Source organism: Sylvia atricapilla, chromosome 3 (assembly GCF_009819655.1).
Source record: "Sylvia atricapilla isolate bSylAtr1 chromosome 3, bSylAtr1.pri, whole genome shotgun sequence".
Taxonomy (NCBI): domain Eukaryota; kingdom Metazoa; phylum Chordata; class Aves; order Passeriformes; family Sylviidae; genus Sylvia; species Sylvia atricapilla.
The window spans coordinates 109,376,283-109,395,317 of record NC_089142.1 but is presented as its reverse complement, the minus strand read 5'-3'; the positions used below and the strand labels follow the sequence as shown (position 1 = coordinate 109,395,317).

The following is a 19,035-nucleotide window of genomic DNA, read 5'->3' as shown; positions in this document are numbered from 1 at the left end:
TGCTCAGATGGTAAGCAAGAAGATGAATAAAACAGAAGTGAGATTGAAGTTAATACACAAAGCCAATAAATCCACTGGCCCTTTCCCCATGACTTGGCTCCATCCCACTGATCCCGGCAGCCTGATGTGGCCAGCCAGCCACTCCCCTCGCTGCCCAGCTGGCTTCTTTCACCAAATAAGGCCCATTCCCACTCCTCAGCACAGGCGTGAGCAGCTACAGCCTATAAATCCCACCAGAGAAGGCACAAAGCTCACACATAACCCATCTTCCATTCGGCAAAGCACCTGGGCCCCACACCAGGAGACTCCTTGGGGGGATGCTCAGTGCTGACCAAGGGATGGGCGTCGCTGGCAAGACCCTGGTGCAAAGTCTGGGAAACACCAGGATAACAACCTGACAGCAGCTCCCCCAGCTCAGGGCAGGGCTCTGCATCCCCTGGCCTGACAGCGTTTCCAGAGCATGACTGCCCCTCCCAAAACCTGCACTGGCCTCACTTCTTGCACGGACACGAGCGGACGTCACGGATCCCAGCAGCCCCAAAAGGACATAGCTGAACAGCAGAAATGCAACACAACAGCTGGCATTCATCGAGGACGATGCAGGAGAGCCGGGAGACATCCCCCCCCTCTTTCAGCATCACCAAAGACCAGAGGGGGCTCAGCACTGCTCAGGGTTCCCGGCCCTAAGCCCATCTCCTGGCCTAGCTCTGCCAGAAAGGGTCTGTCCACCGGGGCCAGGCAGCCCCTCGTGCCAACACCAGCCCTAGTAAAAACTCAGCACTTTCTTTTCTGCAGCTGGTATGGGAACACAAAGTCACACCAGCCGTCTGGCCCTTGTTAGCATTAAAAATTAAAGACAGAGCAAACAAAACCTAAAGCTCCAACATTTATTATGGCAATTTCCCACCCACCCACAGACCTACACTGTGTTTTGCTTTATTTTTAATTCATCACATCAGATGTGCCTCCCGAGGAATGGCACTTTGCGGGGATAACCAACAGGCTGGGTTGTCCACGAGAGCAAGACAGTCTTTTCCATGGGGAAAGGAGCCAGTCGAAGCCATCATTAAGCCCTTGACCTTGGTGGGTGGGTTTTTTTTTTTTTTCATTTGTTTGTTTTTAGAAAATGAAAAAAAAAGAAACCAATGAACAAAAAAAAAAAAAAAAACAACCCCAAAAAACCAACCCCAAAGAAGTGTTGTACTCTATTACAAAATATAAATACGATAGTCTTGCAGGCAGGAGGAACCCGGGGAGCGCTGCCGTCGGCGGGTGACTCCTCAGGCTCTCCCGGGGATGCGGCGAGCCAGCAGGACACAGGCCACCTCCAGACGCCGAGACGCCGCCGGCTGCTCGCCCCAGCTTCACCTCCTTTCAGAATTTAAGTGCTCTTGAACTTCCATCCGAAAACTGCCAGACATCCGGGGCTCCCTGGGCGCTGCGCCAGCTGGGGGGGTACGCCGAACCTACAGAGAGCATGGGGACAGAGGAGAGAACAGGTGTGACATGGCCCACGGTGTGAGTCATTCCCTTATCCTACTTTTCTTTTTGTCTCTAACGACTAGGACACCCAACTGCCACAAAGCGATATGGCGGGATGGAGCCCTTCCTCTCTCAGGCCACACTCCCGCATCCAGCATCCTCGGCACCACGCAGGAACCACAGGGACCATTTAGGAAGAAAAACCTCTGGACTTTACTGGGCGAGGACCAAGCCAACCTGTCTTGCAAACCTCCTCCTAGTCCTTCCCAAACCCTCATGGGCTTCCCCCAGGTGCTGAAGGCCTTCCTAAAGCCACTGGAACTGTTAGCACGGCACACGGCAGGTGGTTCACAGAGGGCTTTTCCCAACTCCCGGCACGATGGATCCCACATGGCATGGAAAAACACGATGCAGCAGCAAAGCTCAGGCTGCACAGCCCCAGCCCATGCCCAGCAAAGCCACTGACTGCAGCAGCATGGGATGGGGCACTGGAAAGCAACCATTCCTGGCTCCCAGCCCCTGCTCCAGGCTGATCACCCAGCTCCGCAATACCCACACCAGGCTAAAGGCTACAAGCAAGCTGGGAGCACAAGGCTGGCACATCATCAACACGCTCTTCAAAATCCACCCTGGCAGCCCAACGGGGAGCTGGTTTCTGTTGAATTTACTTCATTAACACTTAAAAGAGTGGTTAAAGGGCTACTACAGGTGAGCCGCCATCAGGACTTGGTAACCAGCTCCTTCCTAGGCCAGATCTTCAGTGGGTGTTAACCGGAGAGTCTCCTCTGAAGTCAAGAGCACCGTGCCTGATTTCCCTCCAGGGAGGGCTTGCTGCTGCTGCCGCTGTCCCAGCCCAACAGTTTGCAGGCTAATGTTAAAGCTGGCTGAGACTTCCGAGGCTGCCAAGAGCAGCACAGCCATCCCGGCCACTAGCACACCACCACTGCAAAGTTTAAGTCCTGCTGAGGGGCACAACACCTTGGGGTTCCCCCACACCTCCTGTCCCTCCTGCATGCCTGTGGCTCGTTGGAAAGCAGCAGCCAAGCATCTGGGCTCGAGGAGCAGCATCTCTTCAGCAGCTCTGGCAAAGAGCCCTCCGGGCAGTATCACTCTCTCCTAGTCAATACTACAATTTGTCCGTGCATTCGCCAAAAGTGGGTTTCAGTTTTTATTGGAGGAAAAAAGAGAAGGAGGGATCTAAAAGAGCAGCTGGTATCGCTTTTCTGTTGGGCACAAACTCTGCACTAAGATAAACCCCAAAACTGTATCTCATCAGATACGCCACAGCCTCCTGAATGTCAAGCAAAGACATGGTATCGCTTATTTCTGTATTATCTCAGCCCTTGGAAACATAATAAATATGAAACATCTGTAGTCTAAATTCTGGATACTGTTTCAGCGCCTTCATTATTACATTAATCATTCAATTTGGAGGAGATTAGATACTAAAGGGTCTATGCCATAAACACATGTTCCTCCTCAAAAGTTGACGGGGCTTGAGATTTTAACAACAGAGATGCTGTTACCCAAGTACCACTTATTCCTAGAGAGATCTTTTTGCACAGAAACAGGGAAATTTCTGGGGAGCACAGGTCACGCGTGCCAAAGTAGCTCGAGAGCACATGGTGGGGCCTGGGACATCCATGCCCCAACCCAACAAACTTCAGTGGATTCATCACACCATTAACTTATTGCCCCTGGTGGAAAAACACCACGTTCATGAGCATCTGCTCTGGTGTCAGGGTGACAGCACGTTGCCACTCGCAAGCTACGCCCTCGCCAGCCGGTGTTCAGACAACTCCTCCTACAGCAGAGCCGCTTCTCCTTCCTCCAAACCACCACCCCTGCCCTGTGTGCCACGCTGGGCTCATCCAGCTCTGGGAAACGTGGAAAATTCAGCTCTGGGAAACCTGTGAATCACACGCATCGCTGTGCCGCTTAATAAAGAAGGCAATCGTTTGCTTTCCACTGGTTAAATCTTGCAGCAGCACAGGTCTACCTAGTGATGCCTGTGTATGCCGGTGCCTGGCCGTGTGCTTTTATATATGATTATTTCAGAAGTAAAACACAGTATAAGGGAAGGCAGTGGGATGATGAGCACAGTAGGATGGACCCAGGGAACAGCACCCTCTCTGAAAGACAGCCAGGCTACACTTGACTCCGGGCACAGCTTAGCCCCAGTCCTCCAGAAAACATCTTGCACCGTGGTCCCAACAACCAGCAATAAAAATAGTGACAGGGAGGGAGAGACCGGACTCTGTACAGGTATTTCATGGCATGGGATCAAAAGATGTGTCATCAAGGCAGATGCAAAGCACATTCCTGTGGACACCGGCCCTCCAGGGAACAGCCAGTGTCCATGCCTGCTACCTCTGCCTCCCCCAGGCTGTGCTAGGGATCCCTCTGGCACAACTCCAGCTCCAGGCAGTGGGGACCAGCCTGCTGAAGGGGAGCTCCGCTCAGGGGCACTGCCGGCACCTTTCCAGCCTCGCCACAATCTCATCCCACTAGCCCAGACAACAGAATCTCCATCCCTCCTCTTCCAGAATTAAAATGGAGCTTTACTACATTCTTGTCAAATCTCTTTTAGAAAAGGAATATTTTTTTTTCTTTAGATAGGTTTTTTTTTTTTTTTTTTTTCAGTTCCAAACCTCCCCTTCAGAAGGCGCCGGGCAAAATACAGGCAACAAACGATGCCATCACAAGAAGACAACAGAACAACTGGAAGGTTTTACAGAGATCAAAAAAAAAAGAAAAAGAAAAAAAAAAGTATTAAATCCATTACACTAGGAACAGCAAGAGACAATATCACAGCGGAATGTGCTTTAATAAAGTAAAGAGATGCTGCAACATGCAGTATTTGTCAAACTGACAACATATACAGACCCCTAAGGTGGGGGGGGGAGGGCAGGGAGGACCTGAACTCCAGATTTTAGAGACAACGCACAGAAACCTGCAATTCCCACCAAAAAAAAAATTTAAAAAAAATTTTAAAAATTAAAAATAAATAAAAAATCAAAGCCCGGGGAGAAAAGAAGGGAGCTCCCAGCTCCAGTCAGGAGCAGGGCTGGGAGCTTTGGGCTGGGGTCAGTGTGATCCCAGAGCCACAGTTGGAGATCTCAGCCCCCTGAGAGAAATCAGCTGCTGCCCACGCGCCCGCATGTGCCAGTGGCTGATTTCACCCCCGTCCCCAAAAGCAGCCGGGGATGAGGGTGCCCTGAGGGGCTGCAGAGCTGTGGGTTTGCTCACCTCTTCTGCCACAGATTTGCCAAACGGGGAGGGAAGTCCCTGCTGCAGACTGAGTGAAGTGAAGGGTGCCGCAGGCTATCGCGGTGAGGGGCTCACAGCTCACTCCTGATCTAGAGGGGGGGAAAAATCCCAAAGCTACAGGTCCAGACTGCAAACACCTTCCACTGGCCGGAAAGGGAACTCCTTAGCCCAAAAATCCTCTTCCTGGGCAGAGGGGGCTGATTTAAGGCCAAGCTGGGTGGCAGGCGCTCCCTGGGGACTGGAGCGGGCCCCCCAAAACGCCCCTGTGCAGGGCCTTCCCCTACAGCCTGCTGCTGGAAGCCACCTACAGCGTGTGTCAAATGAGGACACCAGAAGCTGACACTGTGTACTTTAAGGTTTTTTTTTTATTTTTTCAATAAAGGGACAAAATGGGTGTATGAACAGGATAATGCAGACAACTGCCAAAAAAACACAGACAGTGGTTTTTCCAATAGAACTTAACAAAGACCAGAAACAAATACAATAAAAAGCCAGGTTGTAATGACCTTTGGTCATCCAAATAATAAAAAAAAAAAAAAAAAAAAATTAAAAAAAAAATTTAAAAAAAGTCCCCCCCCAAAAAACCCCAAAGAAAAATAAAAGATCAAATTAAGTGCCTCTGTTTTGAACAGAGCACATAAGCAATAATAAATAGTGACTCCCATAGTAAAAGATAAAATTTCAAGTTACGACAAACAGCTTTCATTACAGGAATAGAAAAGGCCAATAACAAAATATTCTGCATTGCCATTTACAAAAAAGTATTGACTCAAGCGGGCTTTCTCTTTAATATGCTTTGCATATGAAATTCTTTCCAATCTAAATATAAAGCACCATTTAGTTTTTGGCAATGAAAAAAACTGCAAAACGGTTTTTTCTTTTTTTTTTTTTTTCTTTTTTTTAAGCTTTTTTTTTTTTTTTCTTTCTTTCTTTTCTTTCTTTTCTTTTCTTTCTTTTACTGCATATGAAGTTAAGATGCTGGAATGTCGGGTGATAGAAGGAAAGGGACATAAAGCACACTACATAACAAACCAACGTTATTAGCTTGCAGTACTGCATACAGTATGGCAGCAGGAAAAAAGAACGAAAAAAGATATGTACACCCCTCTGTGACGGCCAGCAGCGTGACATCAGAACAGGTTTCCCCCCAAAGGGCCATTATATGGCCTCGGACCTGTGCAATGTCACACCTTTTTTTGTCTTTTTGTCTTTTTTCTTTTTTTTGAAACATACAAATAATTTGCACTATATTATCCTGCCAAATTAAAAAAATATACTGTGGCAGCCTGTGGTTTTTTTTTGTTTTTCCACTACCAAAAAAGGTACATCGATACCTTTTGAGAGAACAAGCAACAGTTAAAAATACAAGCTTCAATATAAATACTATAGTGCCTACACTAGATGAACATTTAATTCAAATACCATTCTAGAAATACAGAAAAAAGAGACCATAAATGTGTTTTAGCATAGGAATCAACATGAGTGTGCATTTTCCTATATTTAAGTACTATATAATCTTAAAACCTTTCCCCAATGCATGTTTTTATACAACCTGAAGAGCTGTGTATATCCAAGGCATAGAATTTCCACTACCATTTGAAAATGAGTAACAAGTCTTGTACACCACCAAGACAATGAACCCTAAAATACAGTTTCCCCCTAAACATAATGAAGTGTTGTGGTTTTTTTCTTTTTTTTTCCTTTTTCTTCCTTAAAAAATTTTTCTTAACATTTATATTTAAAAAAAGGTTTTGTGGTGGTTTTTTTTTTTTAATCCTTTTTTTTTGTACAAAATAAAAAAAAAAAATCCTTGCACTGTAGGAGTGAAAGCAATCATTCATTTTACGTGAGTGTAGAGTCTGTTTCCATTCACAGCGCTGTAATGTCGCGTCCGAGAAGATAAGCTCATTAGTCAAGTAAATGGCTGGCAAAGTTTGTGGGGTTTTTGTGGGTTTGTTTTTGTTTGTTTTTATGCTCAATGTGTGTTGAATTTTTATTTTTTTTATTTTCTTTTCAGCATTCTTGCAACTTTTCCCTTAAAGTATAGACCTGTAAACTGGGAAAATTGTACAGTGCACTTAATTGTCCTATCTGAGCAGTCTTATTTTATACTCAACCTCTGTACCTTTGATTAAAGAAAAAGATACAGACATCACAGGCAGAGTCAAGTGCTATTTGAACACCAACCGGGGCAGGCGCTAGCTTAGGAATAAAACAAGGAATCCTCTTCCACGTCAACACAAATAGCACACAGAGGATGGGAAAAAAAAAAAAATGAAGGACAACTTTTAGGCAGCACAGACGGATACTGCTACTCTTTTGCTTTTTTTTTCCTTTTTTTTTTTTTTTTTTTTTTAATTTCTGTTACTTCTTCCAAAGCGTCACATTAAAGGCAAGTCTTAAGAGTTCATAGTTAATCACCACTTTGTTGATATTAGCTTATACACCTGTTCTAGTTTTAAATGGCAAACAGTACCACATTGTGCTAATAAATCACAATTTATTTATTTTTTGCTCCTCTATCTGTTACACTCGGTAAAATATTATTGCCAGTCTTTATTTTATTTTTTATACGGTATACACGAGGTCTTAAAGTTTATAATTTGATTGTCAGCTTGACAACCAAGTGGCTCTGGATTTATTTGTTTTGGTGCCAAAATCAATAAGAGATATTATTAAAAGTAAATATCTTCATAAAACGGATTTCCTTTATTGTGTGTTTAATGGTGTTGAAGGGCTTCTGTGCGTTTCACATTTTAGTTCATCATTGATGGGGAGGGCGAATAAAAGTTTGGGGCAGGGCGGGCAGGGGGAAGGTTCTACCTCACGCTTTAAGCTCTCTCCATGAGCCAAGCAGGTTTTTAGACTGGTATGATCAGTTTTTAAAAAAAAAATAGTAATAATAATAATAATAATAATAATTAATGATAGTAATAAAAGGCAGAGGAGAATGATGATTAACTAGGACTGAGCGGGTCATTTCTTTCTCTTCCTTAGTTTCCTCTTCCCTCTTCGTTCCTAGGTGGCCGGCGTTGGAGGACGAGCAGAAAGGAGCCATCGGCATCGGCCGCGACAGATCCAAGGCACTCGGATTATTTTTTTTATTATTATTATTATCAGTGTGTGTGTGGGTGTGTGTGGGTGGGTGGGCGTGTCTGAAATCAAATGCTAAGAGAAATCTACCTCTTCCTGACTGGTGGCGGTCGGTTATTCCCAATTAAAGGCCTTTTTTAAAAATGTTCCCAAGGGGAACTCTTGTCTCCAATTGTGGATTTATTGGTTTAAGACAGCAATCTAGGCTAACACAATGCTTCTTCGGTGCTATCGGTCCTGTCCGCAGAGGGTCACCCACAGCGAGTTTTCCTTTGCACGTCACAAAACAAAACTGTACATGATATGTATTACAGGATGTATGCAGCATGGTGGGTTTTGTTTGCTCTCGGGTTTGGTTTTGTTTCACTTTTTTTCTTTTTTTTTTTCCCTCCTCCTCCTCCTCTCCTCTTTTTTCCTCTTTTTTTTTTTTCTTTTCCTTTTTTGTTTTTTTTTTTTGTTTTTTTTTCCCGAACGGAATTGGAAACAGCGACGTGTTTGCTCAGCAACTAATCAGGGACAATTTAAAAACAGCCATAACATACCATACATGCTGTCTAATCCAAAAATTAAAAAAAAAAAATAAAAAAAATAAAACCAACCAACCAAAATAAAAAAAAAAAACAACCCAAAACAAAACAAAAAAAACCCCAACATACACAACATGTAAATTATTGCACAAGAGAAAGGCTCAAAGTTTGCGTAAAATGCAATAGTATTGCCCCGATACAGATCATGCATTCAAACGGTGAGAACAAAAAGAAAATAAACAGGGTGTGCTGGTGACAAGCACTTTTCAAATATCCTTAGCTTCCATGACTTCCATCACAAGGGACTAGAAAACCTCTACAGGGATGCGGGATGGGTTAGGGACGGGGGTGGATGGGGGGGAAAGGGGGGTACGAATATACCTCTATTCAGTTTTTATCTCGTTATTCAAGACTCGATCACTGTGCCATTTTTTCATGTGTTTCTCCAGGGTACTGTACACGCTAAAAGGCATCTTACAAATCTCGCATTTGTAAACGTCCTTTCCCACCTGCCCGTGTGTTTTCATGTGCCGGGTGAGCTTGCTACTCTGGGCGCAGGCGTAGTTGCAAAGCTCACACTTATACGGCCTCTCGCCCGTGTGGCTCCGTCTGTGGACGGTGAGATTACTACAGTTCTTGAAGACCTTCCCACAGTACTCACAAGTGTCGCTGCGTCTGCCCTCTTTTGAGCTGGGCCTGCCAGGGCCCGGGCCACTAATATGGGGGGTGCTCCCTCCGCTTCCTGTGCCGCTGCGGCCTGAGATCCCTCCGTCCAGCTCGCCCGGCGGCGTGGAGAAGCGCAGGCTGCCGTTCTCCGAGGAGTGCTCGGAGGAGGAGGCGAAGGGCGATTGTCGGGAGTCGCCGAAGCTGAGGAAGGGGTCCTTCAGCTGCCGGGAGGCGGCGTAGCCCGCCAGCCACTGGGAGTAAACGTTCTCGGTGTTGGGCATGGCGGCGGCCGGCAGGTCGAACTCCTTCTCCAGCTTGATGCGTTTGGAGAAGGGGCTCAGGGAGCTGGGGCTACCCAGCAGCAGCTTTTTGGACAGGCCTCCCGAGGCAGACTCCCCCGGGGAGCAGCCCCGGCCGTTGACGGCCCCCTCGTCAATGCGGTCGGACTCGCCGGCCACTGAGTCTTCGTCACAAGTGTCCCTGTGCACCTCGGGCTCGGGGAGGTGGCCCCGCTTGTGTTTCTCCCCCAGGACCTGGTGGAAGGCCTCGCTGAAGTGCTGCATGGAGCTCAAGACCATGCCCTGCATGACGTCCGGCATCGCCCGGCCCTCCTCGCCAGCCCGCGAATTGTTCTCGTGATGACGGGCCGCCTCCAGGCTCATCCCAAAGCCATAGTCCGGCCTGTCGCTCTCATTCAAGTCCTCCTCCTCTTCCTCCTCCTCCTCCTCCTCTTCCTCCTCCTCCTCCTCCTCTTCCTCATCCCCATTCTCGGGGATCATGTTGGGGTCATTCTCGCTCTTGAACTTAGCCACCACGGACTTGAGGGCGCTGCTGGCGCTGCCCACCAGGTCGCTCGTGCCTGGCTCGGGGGAGCTGGCGGTGGAGAGCCCGTCGTCTGACTTCACTGTCATGGGGGAGGACTTGTGCATGTGGGTCTTCATGTGGCGCTTAAGCTTGCTGGCCTGCGTGCAGGCGTGGTCGCAGAGGTTGCACTTGTAGGGCTTCTCCCCTGTGTGGCTCCGGCGGTGGACCACCAGGTTGCTCTGAAACTTGAAGGTCTTCCCGCAGAACTCGCAGGACTTGGACTTCATGGGGGGCTGGGAGGGAGGAGGAGCAGACTGCAGAGGAGGAAGGGGCGGTGTGGCCAGGAACGGGGGCTTGCTGCTGGGCTGGAAGGGCTGCAGCAACCTTTGCATAGGGCTGGGCCGGCTCGGGGACAAGGGTGGGCTGGAGGTGTTGCCGGCCAGCTCCCGCAGCCTCCGTGAGAAATCCATAGCGGGGGGCTCCATCGCCATGGGGTTCAGTCGCAGCACCCTGTCAAAGGCACTAGGGTGATGGGTGGCCAGAGCCATTTCTTCCGCACCCAGGCGCTCAATGCGATGCGGATCCAAATGGTGCCTCGGGGGAGGGCTAAAGAGGGGCGGCGTGGGTGGGAAACGCCCTTCTCCCAGCCCCGACGCCTCCCTCGAGACCGAGCCGGGTATTCTGAGCAGGTTAAAAGGGTTATTGTCTGCAATGTGAATCCCGTGGAGAGGTGGCTGGGAAGGGCACTCTGCACCTAGTCCTGTTGGGATACCAACCCGTGGCGTCAGGGGGCTGCCGTGCTCGCTTTCTAGGTAGATCCGTAAGCCGTGCGTGTTCTGTGCGTGCTGCAAGAGGAACCAGGCGCTGTTGAAAGGCTGTTTACAAGTCGTACACGTGTAGCTGCTGGGCTCATCTTTACCTGCAAAATAACACAACAAGCAGCGTCAATCTCCGGCCGTCGAGGGCTCACCTCCCCGCCTAACCTCCTCTCCTCCTCTGGGACACTCGGCTGGGAGCTGGGGAAGGAACATCCCAGCTGAGGGACAGGAAGGGGACATGAATGGGGAAAAGGTGAGGGACACAGTGGGGAAATCCAAACCCACGCCAAGCACATCCACCTCCTCCCACCATGCCCAGCTCTGGGCTCAACACTGAACCATGCTGGGTAACCACAGAATAAAATGAGCTAAGGAAAGCAAGAGATGTTAAAGTCAATCAAAGCCTGCTCCAACTCAGCAGACTTTATGCTGCAAGAGGCTGCAGGCATTTAGAGTGTTGGTAAATAAATATATAAATAGATAGATAAATAAATACAAAATAAAGAAATCCCCTTCTGAAAAGCACTCCACACAGATCAGTTCAAACATCACAACTGCCAGCAAGCTGGGCATCAACACGTTTTCAGTCTCTTCCTTATTTTGAGACTAACAATGTGTACACAATTAAGAATCAATTTCTGCTCCTTAGCAGAGATTCACCTCCGGGGCAAGGAAAGAAATAAAGAAATAAAAATAAAAAGGGAAAGGAGCGGGGTGTAAAAACATCTAGCATGGGACAGGGAAAGGAGAAGACAGAGAGAGCGGCAGCTCCGCCAGGGAGAGAGCTGGAGGGTGGCCAGGAGGCCTGGCCGAGCGCCCTGCCGGAGCCGCGTTATTTCTCTCGTGCTGAAAAGAAGCTGAGGATGGTAAATGCCACTTTGGCAAGTAGTGAGCTAACTCTATTTCATGATAATTTATTTTTGGAGATAACACGGACATTATAAAAGAGCAACCAACTAATAAATAACTAAACAAAAAGCCGGCTAATAATGACAGCAGAAAGCAGCCCCTTCTAATATATGGCAAAACAAGGGGGATGAATAACTTTTTAAGGGCTGCCCGTGAGGGAAGAGTGGCGTGAGATATGGTGAAGGTGAGGGTGCCTTTATTGATTACTGGGATTTTGCGAATAATTCACTTCCACCCTCATATGGATGCTTTTTGCTAAATGCTGGTAAACCAAAGGTGGAGCTAAGAGAAGGATATAAATTCATTTCCAGCCTTGTTCAGCAGTTCTCACTGAGCTGTTGTTTAGTGATATTTTAACAAATAAAAATAACGTTGAGGTTTGCTAAACCATAGATATAAACCAGGAGCATCAGCTCCAAGGGCATCAGCTCGTAGGGTGATACTGGCCTTTAGCACATATTCCTGCCTTGACCCAACACTTACATCCCAAGGAATCTGCTCCTTAGACATCCCTCTTGGACAAACAGGCTGCACTGAGAGTTGCCCTCATTAGGTTTCCCCTATTTGCCTAATACAAAGGAAAATTAAAAGAAAACAAATAAGGGGAATTAGGAAAGGGGACATGGTTTTATCTGCACCCATCTTACTTCCCATCTCATAGCAGAGGAGGAAAAGCATCATGTGGGCATTTTCCTCCTTGAAGATCTGAGGATACAGGACAGAACCAGGCATCTTTAAGGTCCCTTTCAACACAAACCATTCCATGATCCTATGAGATCCAGCTCTGGCTGTACTGCTCCATCCCAGCTTCCCTCCCTGCCTCCCGGCTCTGCCGCTATTCTACGTTTGGCCTGAGAAGCTGAATCAGGCAAGCAAAGAGCCTCAATCATCTACAGCAGGCATTTAACACTTTAATCACTTTAAAAGCCCTTGGAATAATATTTAATGTTTCATCCTGAAGCCTGCATTGGAATAAAATGCACTGTTGTGTTTAGTACGTGCCAGGCACGTAAGCACAGATAAATACCTAAATCTGCTGAAATTAGAGGAAAATTCAATTGGACTTTCACATTCCTATGCTCATTTGTAAGCTTGGGGGGGGGGGAGGCAAAAAATTATCCTGCTTCATCATAATGAAGTGGAAGTTTTTAACACCACGGTAGGAGCTAACAACGAAATACTACCTCGCCTCTCTACCTTATAGATCAGGTCAGAGAAAATAGCATTTTATCTTATAATGAGGATACAACATCGAGCGTTTGCTACCACATTTTAGTATTCCCATCAACTAGATATTCTAGATCATAAGGGCAGCTCGTGTAATCATAATGTCAATGAGAAGGGCTGTTACGACTGAGACTAAAGATTACATGGAAAAAGCTGCTTTGAAACTGGTAATTATTACCAGTCCACTAATAGCAAATGATGCATTACAGTTTCACCGTATAATCTGTATTTCACTCAGTTCCTGCCAGTGCAGCCTTATTATATTACAGTGCTCACAAATTCTAAATTCCTAAGCTACAGTCATCAATAAATGTGTTACTTGCCATAATTTGCAAAATTACTTTGTTCATAACATCTTTGACTGTTATAAAGACTGGAATTGATTTCCTGTGTGGCAAAATTAGGGCTACATTGACTTAGTGAAGTGTAAAATATAAGATTATTCTTCATGTGCTTCCTGAAAAACAAGTTTCCAATTCACTGTCCATGTTTGGTAATCAAGATAATAATTTACATTTTAAATCATGTTTATGTACAAAACTTCCTAAACAACCCACTATTTTCAAGAGAGCAGCGTAAAACCAGGCAATAAAACAAAGGAGCGAAATAGTTAAAATCCACCAGCCATTTGTCTCCACCTCCTGCTCTGAAGAGACATGATTTCTAATTTGTCTATTAGTGCTTGATTAATTATGAAGGCTATTGACTGACCATATCACCACCTAGAGATACGTTCCAGTCTGATGCAGCCTTGCCAAACTGCAAAAATTATGGCACTAATGCACAGTAACAAGATGGGTCCTTAGACCGCTGCAGCAATCCCTGGGATTGGAAGGCACTCGCCCCCCTCCTTTTCTCCCAATTCTACCACCACCATGGGGTTTTTTGGGACAGCATTTGGGTTTCCTCAAGAGTCAGACCCAAAGGCCACAACTATCCACCGATGTCTCCTTACTGCGTGGGCCAGCCCCTGTGTCCACACAACATTCCCAGATAATGCATCTAGGCATGACCACAGGCAAGCAAGGTGGGTCTCGCAGCAGGGAAAAGCTGGTGCTGGCCAAGGACAGAGCTGGAGAAGATCCCATAGGGCTCTTCGTGCCTCACCATCCACCAGGACAATGTGATGGGATATGCCATCCGTTGTGATGCCACTGGGGCTTTCAGCTGATTTCCATGAATCAGGAGTCACCACTGAACCTGCCCTCCTTGGCCACCAGCAGCAGGGCTGGAGCTCACAGTCTGGGGCTGGAGCTCACATCCTTAGCTACTCCTCAGTTCAGGAAACTGAGGCTGAAAAGGACCCCTCAGCTCTCACCCTCTGATGTGCCCTGCAGTACATGTCACTGACCAACACAGTGTCTTTCAGTAAGGCACAACCCCCTCCAGCCTTGCAAAACGTAGGGCAGATCACAAAATCCCAGTGAAATCTACTCAAACCAGCTCAGCAGACAAGGAGAGCACCCACTGCTTGCCACCACAGTCAGTTCCCACTGCCAACCGCACTCACAGACAGGTACTGGGATTCACCTGAACTTCTCTAGCTCTAGCCCCTACCCGTTCTCTTTATATTTTGAGGTTTTCTGTGGTGTTTCAATACTGAAAAGCTCTTGATACACAATGGGCTCCTCACACTCACTAAGGTCTTCTTCATGAAATTGAGGTACACTTCAAAATCCAGTTATTTTTCCATACTGAGGCCACTCCTCCACTAACTCAAGGACCAGCCCAGCCCTTGTCATCATGCTGGGAAAGACTTGATTTTCCTCTCAGCTTCCCGCAGAGCTGATGCCTTCCAGGGTACTGCACCCAGCTCTGTAAGCACAGCCCCAATTCCACCCTTCCAGCCAAGGACCACTGAGGCTGGACCGATGTCTTCTCAACACATCCTTCCTGACAGTCTTTCCAGATCACTCCATTAACTTGCCTCTCTTGCTCTGCGCCTGCCTTTGCTTTACCCACAATGCCAATCAACCAATTATCAATTGTGTGATAATTTCTAAATCACCAACAAAGCACTAAGCACCACCGAGGCCCCCACGAGCATCTGCTGAGCTCTCCAGCTAAACCCCCACATCCCCAAATCTGCTGGCCAGCTCTGCATCACCTGTGCTAGCAGTACCACCCAATGCTCAGTCTTCCCATATGCAATGTCACAACACCATGCAGTCTATTCCATCTACATTTATCAACCAAAGCTGTCATCCAGAAAAATGAAATCAGGTTTATTTGACAAGATCCATATTCCATAAATCTAGGCTGAGTGGCACAAATTATATTTCTATCCTTTAATTATTTATCAGTTGAATCTTATGTTGGTTCTTCTGTTATTATGTCCCAGAAGAGATAAGCAAAGTGTTGCCAACTCTCCCACGTTACCCTGACCAGCTCTTGACAGCATTTTCCCAGTTCATAAGCTTTTTTAAAGCATCACATGTCAACTCTTCAAGGTTCCTTGGGCTCAACTTTTCAGGGCCTTTTTATTTTAAAATATTTCTCTTCATTGAAGGAGAAATATTTCTTCTATCTGCTCACATAAAACCCTCCGTGGCTACCAATGAGCTAGGAAAAAACATCATCACCCACCAATGATACAGAGCACGGCTGCTCTCCAGGTCTACAGCAGAAATATTTATCAAAAATTTCTACCTTATTACTTCTTCCATTTATCCCTTTCTTCTTCTCCAAAACCCTGAGAAGGTCTCTTTCTCCTTCCCTCCCCATTGGTGCCAGGCACAAGCTTTCCTCGGCATCTCCAGCTCTCCTGACGCGATCTCTGCCCGCCATGGTTTCTCGCTGCGATTGATTGCTATCCATTTTCCATTTTTTTAATTGTTATATATTGATTTTTTTAATATCTAATTGCTGTTCTCATCTCACCACTGAAGCGAGTGAAGTGGGTTTTGGACTGGGGCCAAAGTTGCCCTCTCCTTCCTGGACAGCTCATCAACTCTTTACAAATAGCTTCCAATTACCATTCATGTTTTTGTGTGTACATTTTTCCTCCCAGTCAATTTTACTGCTCATTTTCCTCCTACTTTGGAAATTACCCCTGTAGGAGAATTACATGGGGATACCATGACCCAAATACAAACCTGGGGCCAAGATGACACCTGACTGGCCTCACTCAGTGAAGCATCAACCACCATCACATTTTTATTCCTTCTCTACATCCTGGATGGCTAAAGACCAGTGATGAGGCACAGCATTTCACTGCAGCACGAATGTCCAGTTCTTCTCAAGTAATTGAGAAGTAATTGGCTCCTGCTTTAAAAAAAAAAAAAAAAAAAAAAAAGGAGCAGAACAGCTCTTGCCTGCCATGCCCCCAGAAGAAGTGACTTAACCAGTGACACACGAGTGACAGATTTAGCTTCTGATCCGCAAAATGTTAACAAATGAGCGGGATGGATATTGGCATTTGAGTGCCTTTAAGGGCGGTTGGCAGAATTACTCAGTAAAATATTAAGAGATGGCTGCTTTCAGCATTAAGTGGCTTTTTTTATATTAAGGAAAAGCTGGCGCTTCTGCACTGTGCTCACAGATACACGGTGCGCTCTGAGTCCGAGCTGGAGCAAGCCAACACCTCCAGGCACAATAGAGCTGGCTCTGAGCAAGAACCACAGCCGTCTCCACAGCCACCAGCAGCAAAGCCAGACAAGATGCTGGGGAGAAGACCAGCTGGGAGGAGAAGCTGTCAGCTAGATGCCACTGCTGGGAGGGAAAAAAAAAAAAAAAATAATTTAAAAAGCCTTTCTGGAGCTAGGCATGCAAGTTAAGGCATTGCCAAGTGAGTAATGGAATAAGCTGCATGCTTGTGCCAATGTGCTTTGGAAGAGCTTCCTTAGTTTCTCAAAAGTCAGTGCTGGATCCAGGAAAGCTGCTCACTGGACATAGCACATGCAGCATCCTCTGGGTGTCCCTAACCAGGCCCACAGCACAGGATGCTGTTTGGGGAAGGAGCCCCTACTTAAGGAGCAGAATATTTAACACAAGGTGTGTTTTACCCCAGGGCACTGCACGAGCTGCACACAAACACGGAGCATTAGAGGCCCCCCAGTTTTCCCAGTGTTTTCCCAAACAAAACGGCAGGGTAAGCAGTGGCTGTGCATGTGCCAATGGTGTGCGCAAGGATTTCATTCACAGCTGCAGATTTACTCCCTCAGAGAGAGAGAGAAATTCTAGAGAAATCTCTGAGCAGACCTGGATGTGGCTTTTCTGCCTGGACAGCCCCACCCCTGTTCTCGGCAGCATCCCTCCACAAACCACCACCACAGGCCTTGGTGGCTTTGCCCCTGTGTTCTCCCTCACCCTTCCAAGACACCTGCACGTGTAGGCAAAACCAAGGAGTCTTTACCAGGCTACCTGCACCAACAGGGCACATAACCACCTTCCTCTAGCAAACAGCAAGGACAGAAGTTAAAGCACCCCCCTCTCTTCTGCTCACCACCACACAATCGTGGGAGGAACAGCCTGAGCCAAACCCAGGAACTTCTTTATTCAGCTTTAATGTCAACTGACTGCTTGATTTTTGGACTGATAAATTCAGAGTTGTTATGGTATTTAAAGGGGGGAAGGAAAAAAATTGAGTTAATTGTTATCACTTGTACTTGATTCAGTTCTCCATCTGGCTTGTCAAATATCCTCTTTTTTTTTTTTTTTTTTTTTTTTTTTTTTTTCCCTCCTCTCTCTCTCTCTCTCTCTCTCTCTCTCCTTTGGAAATCCATACTGTTGAGATTCCTTTTAACTGCAAACTGGAGAAGTGAAACAGTTGGGACACAGGAAGTGTCAGAGGGCCAGGAGACAAGCAGGTCCTGCTCCATTCCTGCAGCAGCCACTTCTCCCTTAGTAAGGAAGAGCTGCTCTGGCGTGACTCACCTCTTCCTGGTAGCATCAGTTCACAAGGGAAACTCTAACTGTCCAAACGTATTTTTTCCTTCTTGCACTAATTCCTCCCCCTGATCCTCTGGATTGGCAAAGGCACATGATTAACCTGCTCCATCTTTAACTGGTCTTAAGTAGCTATTGGCACTGGGAGCATCAGCACTGTCACTGCTGCTATCATAATAACTGGAATAATACTAAATAACAGCAGTAGCTGCATTTTTGTACAACAGGGTACTTCTTCTCTAACTTTTTCTCTTTATCATGAGAGGAACTAGATTCAGAAACACTGAAAAAGAAAATATCACCAAAAATCTGAAGGAAGTGAAGTAGTATTGCTTGTACAACAGGAAAAAGGCTGTTCTGCCTTTGAAAATAAAATTCTGCAAACCAAGTCCACGCTGTTCATGCAAAGGCCTGGTGGAGAGTCTTGGGACCAGCTTGGTCATGAAAATGTCAAAAAATCTAGAAGAAATTTTGCCCTGCAGGACTCTCAATGCCCCATCCACCATCTTTATCTGATTTTCTTTACTGTAACCCATTGATAAAAGGCATTCCTGAAACTGATATTCAATACTGAGATTGGTATATCAATATCGATATTTATATTCCTGAAAATAATTGTTCTGCCTTTAAGTTCAGACTTCCTGAAATCACATGATTAAAACTGGGAAAACACTTTCCCAACCAAGTGTGAGTAACACCATTTTTTCATTACACCTTCTTTTAAAAACCCTCTTTAAGGAAGAACCAGGCCAAAACATTGATGCCATGACTCCTGAAACTTCAAAAAGAAACCCAAGCCCCAGCAATAATGTAACAGCAGCTGGCATTACTTTGCCAGTCAAAGATTTAGACTGGAGTTAGGAACTCCAAGAATTCCTCATTTTCTCTGAAAGCCAAATTTTCCTATGATTTTACAGCACTGATCAAGTTTCCACAAAGCAGAAGTTTTTTGGGCCTGAGGAAAGAGTGGGTGGGAAGGGATGGAACCATGGAGACGAGTTCCTGCCTGGAGAAGAAATGGGTATTTCATGGGTAACCAACTCGGTTGTAGCCTCAACATTACTCATTCTTCTAACCAGAAACCAAGTCCACACACTTACAATTCCCATCCCCAAAAAACACTTCGTTAGCAACAAAACACACGGCTTGTCGGAGCCTCGATGGGGTGCTGGGGTCCCATGGCCTGACCTCAGCGTCTGTCACCATTTCCAAGGCAATGATGATTTGGCCACCAAGAAAACCTGCTTTGAGCTCCAACTTGGCAAGTAAGGTATCAGCCTGTGACTGATTTTGTGCTTTTTTAAAACCTAAGGGGGGTGGAAATCTGTCGCGCCTTGATTAGCGAGGAACAG

The 19,035-nt window shown here is 46.5% G+C and overlaps 1 protein-coding gene across 3 annotated transcripts in view; it reads right to left on the bottom strand.

Annotated features, from left to right (window-relative positions):
* Positions 1-449: 449 nt before the first annotated feature.
* Positions 450-19,035, bottom strand: part of BCL11A (BCL11 transcription factor A) — a 71,906-nt gene continuing 53,320 nt past the window's right edge. Inside the window, exons 3-4 of one of the 3 annotated variants that reach the window (XM_066316578.1) lie at positions 8,882-10,761; positions 450-1,466 (exon numbers count right to left, since the gene is read on the bottom strand). In XM_066316578.1, the coding sequence (XP_066172675.1) occupies positions 1,365-1,466; positions 8,882-10,761 (1,982 nt within the window). In that variant the 3' untranslated portion in view covers positions 450-1,364. Of the gene's footprint in view, positions 1,467-7,987; positions 10,762-19,035 lie in introns of those variants that run through there. The other 2 variants (XM_066316577.1, XM_066316576.1) reach the window with 2 other exon arrangements.